The sequence below is a fragment of the Eschrichtius robustus genome, chromosome 1, assembly GCF_028021215.1.
Source record: "Eschrichtius robustus isolate mEscRob2 chromosome 1, mEscRob2.pri, whole genome shotgun sequence".
Classification (NCBI taxonomy): Eukaryota; Metazoa; Chordata; class Mammalia; order Artiodactyla; family Eschrichtiidae; genus Eschrichtius; species Eschrichtius robustus.
The window spans coordinates 138250058-138269736 of record NC_090824.1 but is presented as its reverse complement, the minus strand read 5'-3'; the positions used below and the strand labels follow the sequence as shown (position 1 = coordinate 138269736).

General features: G+C 42.8%; 1 protein-coding gene across 3 annotated transcripts; it reads right to left on the bottom strand.

The window, feature by feature from the left end:
- Positions 1-424: 424 nt before the first annotated feature.
- On the bottom strand, positions 425-17879 carry SKIC8 (SKI8 subunit of superkiller complex). Of its 3 annotated transcripts, none has more exons than XM_068556419.1 (11): positions 17818-17879; positions 14034-14084; positions 13297-13324; positions 11402-11507; positions 10852-11024; positions 6741-6889; positions 6426-6519; positions 5486-5579; positions 3575-3667; positions 2773-2851; positions 425-1020 (listed from the first exon to the last, which is right to left on the bottom strand). In XM_068556419.1, the coding sequence occupies exons 2-11, from the start codon at positions 14043-14045 to the stop codon at positions 931-933; spliced, it is 918 nt and encodes a 305-aa protein (XP_068412520.1). In that variant the 5' UTR covers positions 14046-14084; positions 17818-17879; the 3' UTR covers positions 425-930. The 3 variants fall into 3 exon arrangements, with proteins under 3 accessions (XP_068412520.1, XP_068412537.1, XP_068412527.1); XM_068556436.1 differs by lacking the exon at positions 17818-17879 and adding an exon at positions 17757-17776; XM_068556426.1 differs by lacking the exon at positions 17818-17879 and adding an exon at positions 17619-17706.
- Positions 17880-19679: the final 1800 nt, after the last annotated feature.

The window sequence follows — 19679 nt, the reverse complement described above, 5'->3', positions numbered from 1 at the left end:
AGACCTCTAAAGGTCTGAGGAAGAAACATTCTAGGCAGAGGAAATGGCCAGGGCTATGTGGTTACAGGAGAGTGAACAAGGCAAAGAGGCAGGAGAGAGAAGCGAGGGGCTACCTAAAGAGCATGGGCTTGATTCTAAGGGTTATGGGGAGTTTGGAAGAAAAGCACAGGACCTGACATGAATCGTATGAAGTTATGATCAGTAAAAAGCAACAAACTTTCGAGGGTTAGCTACTTAACACCTTTCCCATTACACGCAGACCATGTCTCAAGTGGGCCGCTGAGGAGAAAACTGAGGTACACGTACCTCCAGGCAAGAGGTCAACCAGAGTAAGTACAGGTTTGAGCCTGTAGACACTGTTAAGGCAGTAATACCCACCCAGCAAGTTACAGCTTCTCTAAAATTAATAGGGTGAAAAAGAGTGTGACGGGACATTTTTTAATCTATCAAATAGAAGAATGCCCAGATAGGACTACAGAATGTTCCCACCCAGTCACATATCCTGTTTCCTTCAGGATCCCATTCTGAAATAGATTTAGCTTTCCTCTTACAGCTTCTGCATGACTCATTCCTTGGAAGAGTGAGCCTGAATTTCTGTACTGGAAAGTTCAGTAAGTGCCTGGATGTCTTCATTTCTGAGGCAGATACTCGGTTTCACATAATGATGCTGATTCCTCTCACTGTTCTACCAGTAACAGGGCAAATGAAAAGGAAGCATGTTCAAGAACATGGGTGTTTGCATTAAGAACACTTTATGTTACAGTATGAACGGCATTTCCAATAAAACATGAAAAGATTTATACTGTATCTACAAAATTTAAGTGTTTGCTACAATAAATGCTGTATTTCTTTTAAACAAGCCAGAAAGGTAAGGAATGTCATGATCAATCTATACATTCTTTCTGCAGCATTAGCCTGGAAGATTGATGTTTAAATCGGACAATCGTAGATGTGAATTTCCTGATCATCTCCGACAGACACAATTTTTGAGCCATTTCCATTGTATTTTACTCCCCAGACCTGTAAATAAAAAGAAAAAACAATTCCACTAACACCTTTATTCTTTATGAACGAATATTCCGTACATCCGTACTCTATTCCCATTATACTGAATCTAGGAAAACACTGAGGTGAGGATGTTCCCGTGCCTTCTGCCTTCCTCTAACCAGGGATCTTCTGTTACTACTGCTTGATTATCATTCCACTCACCTCCCAACTCAAGAAAATTTCATTTCTAAACACAAATCAAGATATCTACAAACCTTTCAAAGACTCACAATCTAGCAAGTGACCTAATGTTGTGAAGATGGAACCCACAAGGGACCAGCATGTGGTCTCATTTATGTTTCCAGGAAGGAAAAGGCCCAACTACCCTGAGGTCACTGCCTACGGGGATCATTGCAAACTGTGCTCCTCACCTACCTCCTCGTGCTCACCACCCCCACGGTCAGTACTTCTCACTCTCTTATTAGAGGCCTATGAAACCTGCCTGTCCCTAGGAGCTAGACAACTTGGCGTCACACGTCATTGCTTTCATTTGCTATGTACTGAATTAACGGATTCACACCTCCTTCCCAGACAGAACTGATGTGGCAGGAGTTTCATCAGGTCAGCCTGTCACCCTACCCCTGAGTTGGGTGTTCTAGCCCTGATTTCAGTGTTGTGATTGGGCCAGGTGATGGCCTCATTTCCACTCCAAACGTCTTCCTCTGAGGACAGCACCACACACTGACCTTCACGTGCAAAGCAACACAGCCAGCCAGGACTTACTCCCTGAGTAAAATGTTTAAATCCAGTAGTGGAATGTCAAAATTAAACCCCCTCAACTTTGTTGGCAACAATTTAAGATTAAATGTAAAAAAGCATGAACAACTGTTAACTTCAAGCTGCATTCCAAAGAGATGCTATGAGATCACCATAAGAACATGTAAAATATTAAAAGACAACTTTATACTGCCATGGGTATTTTATTTTTTATACTACTTCTCCAAGGCCCTTGCTATTCAAAGTGGTTGGAACCAGCAATGCTAGCCTCACCTGGAGCTTGTGACAAACACAAAAACTCAGGCCCAGGCCAGACCCACTGAATCAGCATCTGCATTGTGACCAGATCCCCAGGGGATTCTCGTGCACATTAAAGACTGAGAAGCCCTGCACTAGAATGCCTTTATCATTTCACATTCATCTTGGAAAGATAAGACTCCTGTGAAAACAAAGCCTCTTTTCCCTAATTTAAAGACTGAAACAAAAGTTAGTAATATCACTAACTTCAAACAACCTGTAAGAATTTCTGGCTTCAGGTATATTCAAAGAAAAAAAAAAAAATCACTTCACTTCTTTGGGCCGCTCCAAAAGAGAAAAGTGATGGCTGTGGAATGGAATGGAAGCTTCTGAGGAAGCAGGTTCTTCTTGAGCCAGCCGTGGCCCAGCTGTACCCAGAAAAGGGCCCGGGCACGCCCCAGGCACCAGCTGCAGCATGTTTCAAAGAAGGCATTTAAAGGCTGTGTGGCTAGTACCTGTTTTCTGGCCTACACAGGGACATATCATGCCTTGTGGGTTGCTAGGCTGACAGCACGTCCTGAGCCTCTGCAGCCCAGGGTGCGCACAGGAACACGGGCTGGATGGACATCCGAGCAATCAGAGTAGCTCAGCCCCAAGGGTCGACTGGTCTTGACAACCCAAGCAGCAAGGTTAGGAAAAGGAATGAGCTTTGGCACAGTGGTCAGACAATGCTAGCAATCCAAAGGAATCTGGATGTTAATTATGCCATACCTGATCCTGGTGATCAAAGAAGGTGTGAACACAAGTCCTCGTTCCAACATCCCAAACTTTTACACTTTTGTCAGATGAGCTATTTTACAAAAGGGAACATTAGTATCAGAAAAGCTCTCAGACTGGTTTGAAGTTGGAAAGAACCTGATCAAAAATCCCACACTCCTTCACTCAGCCTACCTAGAGGTCCCCTTGGTGCCTGGGTGCACAAGTGGCCATCCAGGGCCCCAAAAGGTGGCCAAGGATGTTGGCATCCCTGGTTGGCTTTCCCCTCTCACAGAGCAGCTATTTCCCTGAACTTCTGATCTGCCTGGCCCTCATATTAAATGTTCTCATCAGGAGTCTCAGATGAGAGTCCTATATCCAGATGGGAGGGAGGCCTGTTAAAGCTTCAAAATAAAGGTTCTCAGAGGCTTCTGTAAACCTCTGTGCAATGCTATTAAGCCATCCATCTCCTGTTTTTCAACTGTCTTGGCCATCCTGGGCCTAAACAACATTGGGGTCTCAAGGCACAACATTTTACGAACAGATTTTCATATCTGAAGTTACTACTGTAACACAGGTACCCCTTAAGTAACTGTAGGTAGAAGCCTAGATTTATAAGGAAGAACTAAGAGCTGAACTGTTCAAAAGAATCCACTTTTCTTCCAGCTAAGGACAATTAACTTCACAATTTAAAAAACACTGCAGAAAACAAAGGCTATCTGAATTAAAAAAGGGTCTTCAAATTTTAAGGCAATTCATACAAGATGACCATCTTCATCTTCCTAACATTTTAGAAACTGGTAAGAATCGTAAGTACCTGGAAACAAAGTGTGTGTCATCAGGACAAAATGCAACGTTCAGCACCCAGGATGCGTGGCCACTCAATGTGCCAGCCAAGTTGGCGTGTTGTCTGAAATGGGAGTTTCAAATAAAATGGAGAGGTTAACTTTTGGAATACAATCACTGAAATGGAAGGTATACTCTTAATTGCCCGTTTAATTGGACCAAATCTGCTATCCTTATAATCACCACAGTATTAGTTTAAAAATGCCCTTTTCAATGAAGTAGCATCACACACTGCAGAAACAAAATTTTCAACAGCATTAACCCCAAATACGTCAATGCCACCAAGAGCCAAAAATAAGATCCTGAACAAGCAGAGCTTAAAAAGCTCAAAATAAAGAAGGCTCAGCAAGCCAACTCCTAAGATGAGGAAACAGAACCAGCAGGGGCAAGTAGGCCATCCCAGGGCAGTTGCAGGTTCTGACCCCTGCCCACCCAGTACCCTTTCCATATAGGGCCAGTGCCTTGTGTCTAAGGAATGTATCAAGATGTACTCTTTACAACAGATGTGGCTTGGATAGATCATTTTTAAGCTAACCAAGAACAAGACAGGTCTAATTACTACAGTCATTTTCACTTTTTGAAAAAGTGAAATGAAATCACTTGTGGCTGGAAAACAATCCTAAGACCCGACTGAGGCCAGCAGTTTCACCTCTGAACCCAGAAGAGTAGAGCAAACCTCAGTTAGGTACGAGGATAGGTGGCCTCAGTGGAAAGCAGTGGGATCACAAGAAGGTAAAAGTCCTAGGTGTTCATTCAGTAACAGCACCTTAGCCAAACCACCACCTCAGCTTGGGCTCCTCGCCTGCATTATGGGGACACTAATCCGCGCTACCTCACCAGTTGTTGGGAGGATGATGAAACTGTAGCACTGAAAGCCTTATTAAAGAAAACTGGATACTTAAGGAATTGCTACTATTTATATTGGCTCTGCTACTGACAGGCAAGCACAGTTTGAGAGAGGCATCTTCCCCCCAGACCCTAACACCCTCATTCAGCTCTAATTCCAGAAGCTGCAGTTCTAATTCCATGTCTCTTTGACAACTTTTCATCCTCCAAAAGCCCCCAAGTTTAAACTCCCGAAAAACTCTCACAGGCCCATAAAAGGACATGCACGTGGATGATCATGGTTGTGGCACCCACTGTTGGGAAGAAGTGTAACGTATGCACCCAGTGGATTAGAATGCTACCTTTGGAAGCCAGGAACCAGAGGCACACTGACTGAAGTACTGAGTCAAAGTATCACACACACGTCAAACACCTTATAGGGGAGACCTCAGGGGTGAAAAGGAGTGGGGACTGAGAAAGATAGGGGGAAACAACAAGAGAAAGGGCCCTTGCACAGGCTTCCAATGAAACAGAGCCGTGAACTGAAGATTAACTCACTTCTATACCTGTGGTCAAAAACCAACAACAAAAAAGCTCACTCATCTAGACCTGCTGCAAGCTGGCTTATGAACTGACAGCTCCCTAACTAGGGCAGAGAAGTACCTTCTAGAACACCCCTAGAAAATGGATGTTCTAATTTTTTACCATCACTCCAAGCCAGCTACAGCCCATGGCTCCATCTCCTCAACTGTACACTACTTACCTACCCAAAAGAATTTAAAATCACAACAGACAGGATGCCTGAAAAAAAGTAGCAGGTATGTGATCCTAGTAGGTAAACCATGCACGTCTTCCTCCATAACATTCTAAGCTCAAAGCAGGGACGCTGACAGGGGAGGAATGACTGGGGAGACTGAGTGTCTGGCAGGACCTGAAGAGAAGTCTTTCCTAGACCCAGAGAGGGAGCAGCACACTTGCTAGGGCTCCTCCTAATGATAAGAGACAAAACAGGCACTGGTATTAAGTGAGAAGCCTTGAATCTCAACAGGTAACTTACACATCATAGATCTTGATGTAGCCATCATCTGAAGCAGTGACAAGGAGCTGCGAATCCGGGGAGAAAGTCAAGGAGCGAATGGGCATAGCATGGCCTGAAATTCACAAAGACGCTTGTTAACTAATACAGTTTCCACTAACTATATCACTTCTAATGACTGTAAGTCACTGAGTTGCACTGCCCAGGTGCTTCAGTCAGAGAGGGTACTGACTGGACCCTTCCTTCTAATGCTCTAGAAACATGCACTTAACCCAGGCCCCTCCTGCTGGAACCATTTCTCCTCAGATCCCTTCCTTGACCAACTGGACCGCAGCACACATTGCTTAGAAGAAACTCCTCTGCCACAGATATGGCCAAACGTGGAAATATGCATCGTTTCTGATTTGCAAGGTTGAACAAATAGGATGCTATTTCCCTACCAAATCCTTTGTTGTAGGGTACAGGACACACTGAAGAGGTAATATATTCTCTTGGTTAGAATTCAAAATAGTACAAAAGAATACAGAGTAGAAGTCTCCCTCCAACCCTTCCCCTGTTCTAGTACCCAGTTCTCCTGCCCAGAGGTCATCAGTGCAAAGGGTAGCCACAGCACTTTCATCTACCTTCAAATTACTGACAAAAAGGAGTTATTTTCTAATCACAAAGTTCTTTAGAACGAAACATGACAGAAATAAGACACTCATATAGCTAGGATATATTAACACATAAATAAAAAGGCCTGTTCACCACAAAAGGCATTTAACACTGGTACAAGAACTAATATGTCTAGGTTATAACTAGTGACAAAACTGAACCTTAGAGGCATTTGAGATCTCCAACTAAGATTGATGTTTTGCAAATCTAATGCTCATTTGCCATTTAGCAGCATTTTAATGAAAGAATATGTCTTCCTTTGTGATCTGATAACCCAGTTTGCAGAAAATAAAACGATGAACCACACCTTCCAGCGTGTGCAGAAGTTTCCCGGTTGCAATATCAAAAATATTGATGATTCCGTCTATGGCTCCACTGGCCAGATACTTCCCATCAGGACTCTGCGCAGAGAACATATGGAGATCATTTGAAACTCCATATTGTTAAGCCATCCCCACCAAACACAAGCAATCTGCTGGCTGCAGGTCTAACAGGCTGACTGGCAAACCATGCCAGTAGCTGCCTGACAAGACCAATGCAGAACGTTTACCAAGGAATACAATAGGCTAGAAGAGTAAACTGAAAGAATCAGAGAGAGAAAAAAAGAGCAACGTTTCCTTACATATGCAATACTAAGAATGAATTTTCCTCTTGTGTCCAAAGAATATTCCTTTTTCCCACTTTCCACACCAAAAATGTTCACTTTCCCCACATGAGTTCCTGTGGCCAGATACTGGGAATCAGGAGAAAAGGCCAAAGTCCAGGCATCCACTGAACAGAAAAAAGAAGGAAAAAAACTATAGTGAGAAAAGATGTGACTTTAATTTTAAAAATGTTGTGAAGATATTAATTCTGTACCAATTTAGTTTAAGGGTGTCTTAAATTTTTACTAAAAATGTAGATAGACAGGACAATACCAAGTGTTAGCAAGGATGTGGAGAAACCAAAATCCTCATACACTGGTGGGAAAATAAAATGGTACAGCTACTTTGAAAAACAGTTTGACAGTTTAAATAAAAACACTTACCATAATAACCAGCAATTCCACTCAGAAATGAAAACACATGTCCACGCACAGACTTGTACCTGAATGCTCCTAGCAGCATTACTCAGAATATTCAAAAACTGGAGAGAATCGAAATGTCCATCAACTGGTAAATGGATGAACAAAACGTGGAATATCCCATAATGGAACACTCTCACTGCTCAGCAATAAAAAGGAACAAACTACTGATACCTGCTACAACACGGATGAACCTCAAAAACATTATGCTAAAGAAAGAATGAAGGTGTATAAGACAATACGATTTCACTTATGTGAAATTTTTCAAGAAGGCAAAACTATAGAGACAGAAAGCAGATCAGTGGTTGCCTGAGGCTGAGGGTGGGAGCACAGATTAACTATAAGTGGGCATGAGGGAACTTTTGTGGGGCACGGAAGTGTTCTAAAACCGAATTGGAGTGGTGGCTGCACAACTGTGGAAATTTACTAAAACTTGTTAAACTGTATACTTACAATGGGCTAATTTCAGAGTGCAATTATAGAGGTGAAAGTCTACCTCAGTAAAACTGTAAATAAATGAAAAGGTACCAGAAATACTCTTATATAAAACTGTAATATGACAAAGTATTTACCACAAATTAACAGAGAATAAGGACTGGAAAGAGGCACTGTTTGTTTAAAAAAAAAAATCAACTAGTTTTTAAGTTATACCACACAGCCTAATTTCAAGCGTTCTATTCAAATGTTATTTGTGTATCACAGTGCTTCTGCGTAAAAGTCTCCAGACTCATGGGCAGCCTGGGTAAGCACATGTACTTTATATTTCCATCTGGACCACTGATAATATTTTAGCGTTTCTTTTCTCAGCTACATGGGAACCTCTTCATAGGCAACCCCAAAGAGCTTTGGGAGCTTTTGGGGTCAGAGCCTAGAGGCCAAGGAATAATCTAGTTGTCCAGTGCTAGTCTAGGTCCCTTTGCCCATACCCACTCTTATATGAGAATGTACCCTAAGTCCTGCCCCTCCTGCACCTGCCCAGAAACAGTGCTTTGTTAGCTCAAAGGGAGAGGAGAGAAAGGCTCCTTCGCATATCACTCTCCTTATTCCTGGGGCAGGGCTCAAAGAGGTCATGCCCTTCTCAGCCCAGGGGAGAGTGAAGGCCTCTCTGAGCTCAACTCATGGTAGACAGGGGCTCCTAGCACAGATGGGTCAGCACCATATTCCAGGGTGAGTTTTAAAATAAAAATCTCTCACAAATTTTAACACACATATTCAAAGTAGTAATAAATAATTTAGCTCTATCACTTTTCTTATGAAATATCTGTTTTAAAAAGGAAATTAACTTCAAAAGTGCTCAATCAACCAAGAAGATCTGAAAAAGCTTTTATAATCAATCTCTCAAATAACTGCTTTTTAATATCTATCTTTACTCCTAAATGACTAAAGCATTATTCTAACAGGATTGTTTTCTTATTCCTATTATAATTAGCTGTTTACAGGAATAATAGTCACTAGAAAATCTGATTTTTATTCCTTGAAGTTTAATAAAATCACACTTTTGAATTATTTTTACATTTGCCTATTAACTGTTTAATAATATAGAACTTTTAGTGGCAAATATTCTTATACTCGAAATTGAAGGAATTTTTATTCCTCAATTAAAATGTGCACTCTAAAATTTACTTTAACATTTGCATAATAAATATTTATTTTAATCACTAAGTTCCACCTCATCAGCAAGAGTAGCTTTTCTTTACATTGGGACATCTTGAACCATCTGATGTTGAGAGGCCCCTATGCTTCCGCCTTTGTTCTTCTTCAATGTCAGTTTGCTGGAGCTACAGGATGGGTGAGGTGCCCAATGGAGGACCTTCCCCTCATCTTCCCTTTCTTCTACCTCCTCACTTTCTTCTTCAGGATCTGAGATTTTCTTTCTTGTCTTTTTCTCCTTCTTCTGTTCCTTCTTTCACATTCTCCAGGCATATTTTCAAGGCAGGTATAATGTAAATGTCCATTTCCCTACATTCATTAGACCTAGACTTATTAGTTTTACCTTCAGATGAATTCAATTCAGCTGCTCCTTAGTTGTCAATAGCAATGCTTGCTTTTATTACTCACCCAAATAACTGTTGTTTAATGGTCTGGTATAGTTTTAGGACTATTCCTATCCAAAAAGAAAATAAACCCAACCCTCTACTCGTCTCAGTATCTTTTTTCTTTCCTAACAGTAATCTTTCAATGATCATTTGCCACACATGGAACCAGTATGTAGCTTAAGGTACTATTTGTCAGGGAAGGCAAGTTGGATACAGACACCATCCTTTTCCTTGGAACCAATCGAGTAATCATTTCTTCAGCTGTGGTGTGCCCGGGGGGCCACAAAACCACGCAGTGACCTTGGCATCATGGGAGGGCTTAGGTGCCCAAGATGAAAAGGCAGCAACAGATCTGCCTCTTCCTCCTCTCAGCTATAAAGCAGAGTCTTAGCAGACTTTGTGGGCTAGTTTGGGGACACAAGTCCTCTGTAAGAGATGTCAACAGGGCAAGGACACATGCAAAAACAATCATCTGGGGAGTCAGAGTGTCTGGGTAGCTTTTTTCAAATACATATCCCAGCCCACACACCCCAATAACTGTGATTCAGTGGATCCACAATAGGGATTGGACATATGTATTCTTTAAAAAGCTGCAATAGTTAAGAATCAGAGTCATGGAACATTGCCACTGAGGGGAAATGAACTCAGTTTCCAGACAACCCAGAGTCCTTAAAACCCTGGGACCATCATTCTTTCCAGAATAAGTACAGCCTATAGGGTCTACTGAACATAACCAGTGGGAGACAAATCCACCTGGGCCTCCAATCAAGGGAATTAAGTTAAGGAAATCCCTGAGCAGCTCTTCGGTAATCAACCCACAGAGGGGTGTGCCAGAGAGAGACCGGGCTCTCTGCACTCTCTACCGGTCATCACCTATTACGGTAGAACAGGCTCTGCTCATGAATGCTATGCAGTCATTTACAAGTAAATATAAGGCTACAAGGAATCCTGAAATGTCATGTTGCTTGTTCCACATTAATCCAACCTACTGAAATCATTAACTTCCATTACCTCAGATATTTATCAAGGCTAATAATGGACAAGATTATGCTGTCCTATAGAACTTAAAAAAAAAACACAATGGATTTGTTTCTTTAGAAGTTTCAATATCTATCATATACTAGAAACAGGCACTTTAATCATAATTAGTAGAGATTACCATGATACAGATCTATGAGGACACAGTGCTTTATGTTCTAGACCTCTATAAGGCAGTGAATGTATCAATTCAGAATATGGCAAACAGAGGACCTCTGGACCATTCAAACACAAGTCCACAATCCCAAATCAGCAATTCTGAAACCCAAAGGCGATGAAAACTGTAAGTTTTAAAAAATAATTTTAGTACCAAAATTCATTTGGTAATAAAACCTGACCTGAACTGATGTAAGGCTATTTATAGCCTGTATATACCTCTCTTAGTGTAAATACTCATGTTTAGTTGCTGAGATATTAGTATTTGATTAGAGTGCTGCCCCCTGCCCCACTGAAGGTATTACATGACATACAGTTCATGCACCCATATTACCAGTCTCAAATCCAAAAAATTCTGAACTGTAAAATACATCTATCCCTAAAGGTTTCAAAAAGGGATTGTAAACCTCTAGTATCTTCTCTAAGAGTAAAACTCTTACCAGGTCCTGCATCTATAGACTTTATCTGTTTGCCGTTTTCCAAGTCCCAGAGACGAATATGAGCATCAAGAGAACTGGACGCAGCAATGGGCAGGGTGTGGCTGATGTCCACAGACACCACACCCAGCTGATGGCCCTCCAGACTCCACTGTAGGTCCAGCTTCTCATCACGCCTTCAATGGGGGACAGAGAAATGGATTTCTTCACACACAGCACATTGTACCTGGCATCTGAAATTCTGGGCCCCTGTAAGTATGCATTACCAATGGTCTGTGAAAAGCAGAATCAGAGAGGAAATCAAGAGCCACAGAACACCAAATGCAGCCAACTTTTAACCATGAGACTTTTTTTTTTTTTTCTTAAACTATAGGGCCTGAACAGCGAATAACAGGAAAACAAGTGAGAGAAAAATAATCTGCCTTTGTATACCACCATACTACTATTGCTTTCTTGCTTAGAAAACAGTTAATACTTCTCTGACTGCAATTTGGGAGCCCAGAAGTAAAAACCCCAATTTCCAAGGCTGCATGTTAGAGGAGAGGGCACTCACCATTTCCAGACCTTCACCAGGTCATCCAGGGATCCTGTGACCACCGTCTCAGAGCTTTCTTTCTTGTTTGTCCCCCAGGCAACTGACCAAATGGCATCATCATGGGCTAGAATGGAAAGCGCTTCATTTTAAAAGTCTTCATGCAACTTCTAAACTGAATGTGCTAAGATGAAGCTGAAATACTGTTACAACAATTCTGAGGTAATATCCACCTGTATCATTTTACTGTTTTGCAAACTGCTTTCCCATACAGCTTTTATTATACCTGTGGAGGCAGATATGAAAACTGGAGGTTCTGAAGAAGCCACTTGCCCCAAATCACAGGTTTAACAGGTGGGGCAGCAGTACCAGAGTAATCCAATGTCCTTTCTACTTTAACATGCTGTCCAACATGCATTAGTTTGGAATGGCTCTCATTTAGCTAAAGTGAAACCCACCCCAAAAAGAGATCTAAAGTTGCTAAGAGTTATTTCTTAGAGATCCTTGGAAACCAGTAGGCAGGTCAACTGTAAACAGTACAGGTCTGAAAATAAATAACTAAAACAGCCTCCACACATGAGTTGCCCTTTGCCACAATGTCTATTATGCTTAGTGGGCCAGTTATTACTTTAATCCTTTTATACGTATTACCTCAGCCACAACAACCCTATGAAATAGGTACTGTGAATAGTATCTTCATTTTACAGATAAGGAATCAGAGGCTTAGAGAAGCCTCGTAACTCACCCAAAGTCAAAAGCTAAGAAGAGGCAGAAGTGGGATTCAAACCCAACCTCTCTATTAACTAACGTCCACTTTAAATTCTAAGTCTGCAAGTTGCATATCTGGCAGGCCATGCTGGTGGGTCTGCAGACCTGGTGCAGGAATATAAAATGTGACAAGTGCACAAGGAGGCTTTCTTCATACCTGGCAGCATTTCTCCAGGAACACCTTTCCAAGATATGAATACAAGGGCATTCAACTTAAACAGCTGTGAGTTACATACATGGCTTCCATTACAATCCCCACCTGACCCAAGCCTGCTAGCTTGCCAGCCAGATAGCTGCATACAAGGTAGCTGCATACAAGGTAGCTGACTGGCATGCCTGACTAGCTACTAGTTACCTATGCTAGCTAACCTGAAAGAATGCTTTTGGCTTAAACTTTAGACTACCTAAATGTCACCTACTTAAAGTGGAAGAGCTTTTATTAGGCATCCCACAAATTCCTCCAGGCTTTACCTAACTTATCCAGGCTGTGGTGGAGAAATGAGATACATGTGAGTAGTCCACGCACATACTCCTTTTCAGGTATGAAGTCCAGTATCACCGGCCAGTTACCTTTCCAGACTGAACTCTGACCTGCCTCCTGCTCCCATTCCCACCACTGCCTCCGCCGCACAGCCCCCAGCCCACCCCCCACACTCAGTAGTCTTGACAGAAATTCACCTCGCTGTTACTATATCCTTCACTTTCATTGAGGGTCAAAGGTCCTCTGTGAGAGTCCCTGCACTTGTTGTAAATGAAGGAGCCTGAGTAACAACTCCCAAGAGAACTTCTGAGTTCAGGGCCAGGCTCAAGTTTACCTCCCCAGATGAGCTGGCATTAACAGATTTATGAGACTCAAAGCGTTTCCTTCTTTCACTTTGATAGCTGGGAAGCTCAGAGTTCCTCAGGTAGGAAAGCTTTCCTCAGCCTGGAGTTCTCCGGTCTGTCATTTGACTCCTGCTTTTTCTTTTAAGTTAGTGGCTTGGTTTTTGTTGTTGTTTGTTTTTAAGTGTATTTGTTTTCAGCTGCTTCTGCCAATGTTTCTGCAGAGTACAGTTGGAAACTGCATGTCTGGTCAGCATGACAAAAACCTTAAGGCAGGGACAACAGTTTTTCATAGGCAAATTTGCTTGAACAGGCAAGCTGCTTACCTTGCTCTTGTTTGAAGAGAATACTGTACTAAAAAAGAACAGAAGACACATTAAACCAATGGTCAGATTTCAGATGTGTCCCATCCCTTCCCTAAAACATCCCCTGGCACCCAACTCACCACCCTGCCCCTCAGTAGATATAGTCACCACAGTGTTAGCTACTTCCCCTGCCTGACCTCTTCGGAGCTCCTTGATTCCTGCTCATGCAAGGTTTGTAGAGTCATACCAGAAAAAAATTAGTTCTTTAATTTTAGACAAACTATAGTCTCTTCTCCCTAACCACTATTACCCACCCAAAAAGGAGAGAAATAAATTACGTGTTTTTTCCTGCTCTGACCACCAGGAAGCTCAGAGTCCAGTTTGCAGCTTAATTTTTGCAGCTGTATAAAACCACACAGTCTGCATAACCCGTTAACTCTGTCCCTAATTTTATTACAAAGATATGTTTCCTTTTCTGATCTTTGTTTCTTTCTCGTTTTTGTGTACAAATTCTTTTAAGCTTCCTCAATCCCTTTGTAAACTGTGGTATAGACTTAGATAAAATAATCCTCCTCTTAGTGTTGTGCATTTTACTAGTGCCACCTACCCCTCTGGTGACTAGGTGCCCAGGGTCACCCTACTCCTCAGGAGAAGAGCAGGAATCAGATGCTAGTTTTCTGACTACACACCCAGACAACGTACTGGGCTCGAACCTGCCAAAGAGACCAACTGATATTCTTTCTCTCCATAGGCCTTACCTGGTTGGTCATTTCCTTAACCAAGGATGAAGGGCTAAAGGCCAGACAGCTCTGTGGAAACAATACCAGGGTTTCAGTAAGGGGGTGTCATCAGGACAGAGGGGGCTACAGAAGGTTCCCCTTGATCAAGAAAATAAGGCAACTCTTTGGCAGAGTTGCCCGGACACTTTTCTGTGGATCAGTCCCAGGGGCCCCCTTCACAAGCCCTAACAGGTGGCACGGACTTCTTTCTCAGCTAATACCTATCACCTCCCATGTTTTCTTCTCCTCAAGTTGACTACAGAGAGGGACCAGTCTCCCTCCTTTGCTGCTCTTCAGAGAGATAAAACCACAGGACCTTTTAATTTAAAATATTATTTATTCAAAACTCAACAAGCAAATATGGGGGAGCAAAGTTCTTAGAGTCCATGTGGGGATCTCAGCCAAAAATGCCTGTAAGAGCCAGCAGGCATGTAAATGAGGACATGAGCTAGAGGGAGACACATGTCTCCCAAAAGGTGCTGAAGTCTTTAAGGACTTAGCTCAGCTAAACACAAACTTAACCATAGGAGTAGATTTAATTTCTCAGGCTACAATAAGGGTTCTCAATCTTTTTTGTGTATGCTATAGACCCCTCTAGCAGCCTTGTAAAGCCTATAAACGCCTTCTCAGGATGTTTTTTAATAAATAAAATAAAATACATAGGATTAGAAAGGAAACCAAGTATGGTCCATTCTTGTTATTCCAGGCAGTTATGTTCTATAACATCACTGAACACCGAATTAGTGAACACTGATCCACTGCCCCTAGGGGAGACACTGCATTAGGTTCCTGCAAGACTCTGGTAACATTTTTGGCAACCTTGTTTTATGCATGTTTCTCAAAACTACAATGAGGTATCACCTCACACCGGTCAGAATGGCTATTATCAAAACATCTAGAAACAATAACTGCTGGAAAGGGTGTGGTGAAAAGGGAACCCTCCTGCACTGTTGGTGGGAATGTAAATTGACACCACCATTATGGAAAACAGAATGGAGATTCCTTAAAAAACTAACAATAGAACTACCATATGACCCAGCAATCCCACTACTGGGCATATACCCTGAGAAAACCATAATTCAAAAAGAGACATGTACCACAATGTTCACTGCAGCACTATTTACAATAGCCAGGACATGGAAGCAACCTAAGTGTCCATTGACAGATGAATGGATAAAGAAGATGTGGCACATATATACAATGGAATATTACTCAGCCATAAAAAGAAATGAAACTGAGTTATTTGTATTGAGGTGGATGGACCTAGAATCTGTCATACAGAGTGAAGTAAGTCAGAAAGAGAAAAACAAATACCGTACTCTAATGCACATATATGGAATTAAAAAAAAATGGTACTGATGAACCTAGTTACAGGGCAGGAATAAAGATGTAGACATAGAGAATGGACTTGAGGACACGGGGTGGGAGGGGGAAGCTGGGGGCAAAGTGAGAGTAGCATCGAAATATATACACTACTGAATGTAAAATAGCTAGTGGGAAGCAGCAGCATAGCACAGGGAGATCAGCTTGGTGCTTTGCGATGACCTAGAGCGGTGGGATAGGGAGGATGGGAGGGAGGCTCAAGAGGGAGGGGATATGGGGACACATGTATGCATATGGCTGATTCACTTTGGTGTACAACAGAAACTAACACAATATTGTGAAGCAATTATACTCCAATAAAGGTCTATTAAAAAAAATAAAGACACCTTATTTTACATTGGTAATTCATTAATATTGAACTTATGGCTAACAGCACCATAATGCTTGCCTATATGAAGTTTATCTACACATGTGTTTTCTCCATAAGGCACATCACAGTCTTCCTGCACTTAGGAACACTAAGAGAGTACTTTAGCACTGTGCTTGGGGGGGGCCATTTTAAACACTGAAATCACCAATAAAAGCACAAAAATACAAAAATCATGGCACTAACAGACTGAAAAAAAGACACTTGTTTACAGCATGAGATCTGAAACAAGAAGGCAGAATGTTTCCTTGTTCAACTGCAGCTGAGATTGTGTGTCAGTTGACTCAAAATTTTCACCACCTCACACATGTCCAAGAAAGACCACAAAAGCACTGCAAGTACTGATTTGGGGCCTACAAATAAATTTTAGCATGTAGATGAATTTGCAAATACAGAACCTGAGAATAAAGATCAACTGTATATCGAAATAAAATTTTACCAAATACAAAAATTAAATTTGTGACAGCATAACATATGTGATTCTTAATTTACACATTACATAACAAGATCTAGCAGCAAGTCTAATAACTACCATAATTTCAAAGTTGTCATGAGCTTACGCAGTATGGTAAGATATGAAATTATCTGTAATTTCTATTGGTGACAAAGTCAACCTGTCAATACTGTGGTTTGTTGACAACATTCATAATTGAAAGAAACACTAAATTTCAGTTAGAGGTTAGAGAACATAAGGATGCAATTTTTCTTCTCATCCAAGTTCATGGCCCCCTCAATTCTATCCATCGACAGAGGAGACCATACAGCTAAGGCATCCAGGTTCAGGTTACTTGCTTTAAATTTGCAAACCCAAAAAGGCTACCGTGAAGGTTTTCCAAGGATAAGAGAAAAAGCAAACAAACGATTTGTAAATAATCTTTGCCTGTGAAGATCTCAATCAAGTTGGTAGTGCTTAATTTGTGACCCAAGAACAGGGTCTTGGCCAGGGTAGGAAAGACAGGCAGGAGCTCAAGCCAGTTTTGCTGAAATGAACGGTATTACAACTCTGCTTGGGCACCAGCCCTCTGCCCAGTGAAGCAGAGGCCTGCCCTCTCCCCTTCCAAATCCTGCCTCACATCCCTGCAACAGAAACAAATCCCTGCAACAGAGAGAAACAAAAGAGTAGGAAGGTTTGCAGGAAGCCAACTCCAAGAAGCCAGCCTTCTCAAGACAGAGGTGTGCTTCTATCAATGAATGCACGTTTGAGGGTGTACCATGAGTCAGGCCCTGTTTTACATTCTACACATAGGTTAGCTCACTGAACCCTCTCACCCCACTTAGTAGATATTCTTATTATCACCTCTACCTTCCTGATAAGGAAAGTGAGACTCAAGAGAGGTTAAGGAAGCTTCCTAAGGTTAGCCTGACAGTAGAAGGTGGATACAAACTATAGTATAGGCTACCAAGCTACACTATCTCTTAAATCAGTTTCTTATCCTCTAAAAATTTAAGAGCTAAGAGGACCCCAAAGCCCTCTCTTGCTACCTTCTCTCTTTAGAGAACTTTCCTCCCACTTCCTAGGCAGAATTCATTGCTCCCTCCTCAGTGTTTCTAAAGAACTTTACACATGTCCCTATTAAAGCACTCAGGCAGGTCAGTAACCCATAACACTGCATGGTACTTGAAGCAAAGATAACTCAGCCTGTGCCTGTACCTGTCCAGCTCGCTACCTAAGAAGACAGCGTGGCCCACCACTGGAAAACTTCGGTTAAGACAGTCGTTCCGTCTATGGACACTGAGACCTTTACTGCAGAGAAACCAGCCCTAATCTCGAGGCTGCACAGAACACCCTCAGGATGCAAGATGAGGCAACCTACCCTCTCCCCTTAGGCCCCGCACGTCGAGAGGCAGCCAGGGTAAATGGAGTCACGGAAGCCACCACCCTCGGGCCCCGCAGCCTGGAGCATTCCTGAGCAAACCCTCTTAGAGGCAGCCTCGGGCCCACCCTCGCTCACCCGCCCTCCAGCCCGGGCCGTTAGCGGCTGCCATCCCCAATGGCTGTGCGGACCAACTCACCGCCTCACTGCCCGGCCGCACTGCCCTGTGGTTCGTCTGACGCCAGTCTCCGCGCGACCGCGACGCGCGGCGATGGGCTCACGAAGGGGCGGGGCATCTCGCTGGTCCCCAGGGCGCCGCTGCATGCCGCAGCGCCCCCTGCCGTCGCTACGCCGCGCACGGGGCGGACGAGGAGGAGAGGAGGAAGGGAGGAGGGGAGGAGGGGAGGAGGGGAGGAGGGGAGAGGGGGAAAGAGGCCACGTCCCGGTCACGCTGGTTTCCCCCGGGGGGCGGGGCCGCTGGAAACCTGCTTCTGGAAGAGCAGTTTTAGGTTTCAGCAACTGAGCTCTTGGCCGTTTGGGTTCCAATCTCTTCATTTGTAGTTTGAGATTCAACTACACATGATGACTGCAAGAGTTCTGTTGCTTCAAAAATTTTTCAGTGAAATACAGCTTTGTTTTTCAAACTGCAAGTCACAACCTGTTACTGTGACGGATATCAGTTTAGTAGGTCGTGACCAGCATTTTAAAACAAGGCGATGGAAGGGTGGAGGCACGCACCCCATCCTCGCAAAGCTGCCCGGCTGCTCCTGGCTGCTGGTCACTGCCCAAGGCTCTCTGGGCAGTAGGGAACAGATATTTGGGGGAGCGGAATGTCTGGGGGCGGCCCCTGAAGGGTTAAGCCTTCTTTCAGCTAGTCGTGGGAGAGAGTACAGTCTCTCCTGATTAAAACTGGTTTAGAAGTCCAAAACGATTCTAGTAGGAGGTGATGATAGTAAAGTATAGTCACAGTGAATGCAACCCTCTGAAGTATCCACGTACTCTTACCCTATCTCCACCCCCACCCCAAGTTAGAGTTTCCCAGTATCTAGTTTATTAGGACCATCTTGAGTTCTATGAGGACTTCAGGAAACTGTTAAACCGTATATCTGTTGTCCATACAACTGGATAAAGTTCATCTTTGAGGTCTTTCTGAGGAGGCTGTGTGGCCCAGAAATTTGCTGAATACACTCACAAGTCTCCCAGGGCCCATTCTCTGGTCCTCAGTCATCCCTTCAGTGACACCTCTGTCCATGGAAACTTCATCCAGCCCCAGTGGATCCCCTGCATGTCATGGGTTTAGAAAATTTGGTTCAAAGTGAGCAGGCTTCAAGACTTACCTTGAATTGTCAAAAGTCTTAGGTGGCATCTCGTAAAAGTCAAGTTATCCCTGTAACCATTCTGGATCTATTTGACCACAGGGCATTTGCCTCTGAAGCTAAGGAAGAATGTACAAATTATATCCTCAGGCCAGGAAGCCTGTCTTGAAACTGGAGGTAATTCCTATCACATTGACCTAAGTGCTGAGTGGACCCCAGTGTTCAAACAAATTCCACAGAACCTAGTACACAGAAATCGGGCCCTGTAATCGCTGGCATCCAGGTTCCTAAAGTGTGGAAAGGACTTAACATCGGTCCCCAGTGCAGTGGCTTTTAGCAGTGAAGTGAGGAGTGATCCACTGCCTCCCTGTGCACCTGATTGCCAGTTTTGGCCAATCTTAGTTTTTGCCCCTTTATTTTTATTGGCAGAGCTTGTGGGTTTCTCTGGATTTTGAATATAGACTGATTATTATGTGATCTCTCCCTAACCAGGATAATTGGGCCATCTTTACTTACTCTTAGCTTATATAAAGAAGTATTTTTGAATGCTCCTACTTTAAGAATGGTGAACTTTTGTCTAAAAAATATGCTTACAACTATATAGTTAAATGAATTTTAATTTGTGTGATTTGGGCTTATGTGGGTTATTTTTTTCCCTGCACATTAACTGTAAATATTCCACCTCTAAATTAGTCTAAGAGCACACTGATCACTTTTATGCCTTTTATCTGTTGTCAGAATACTA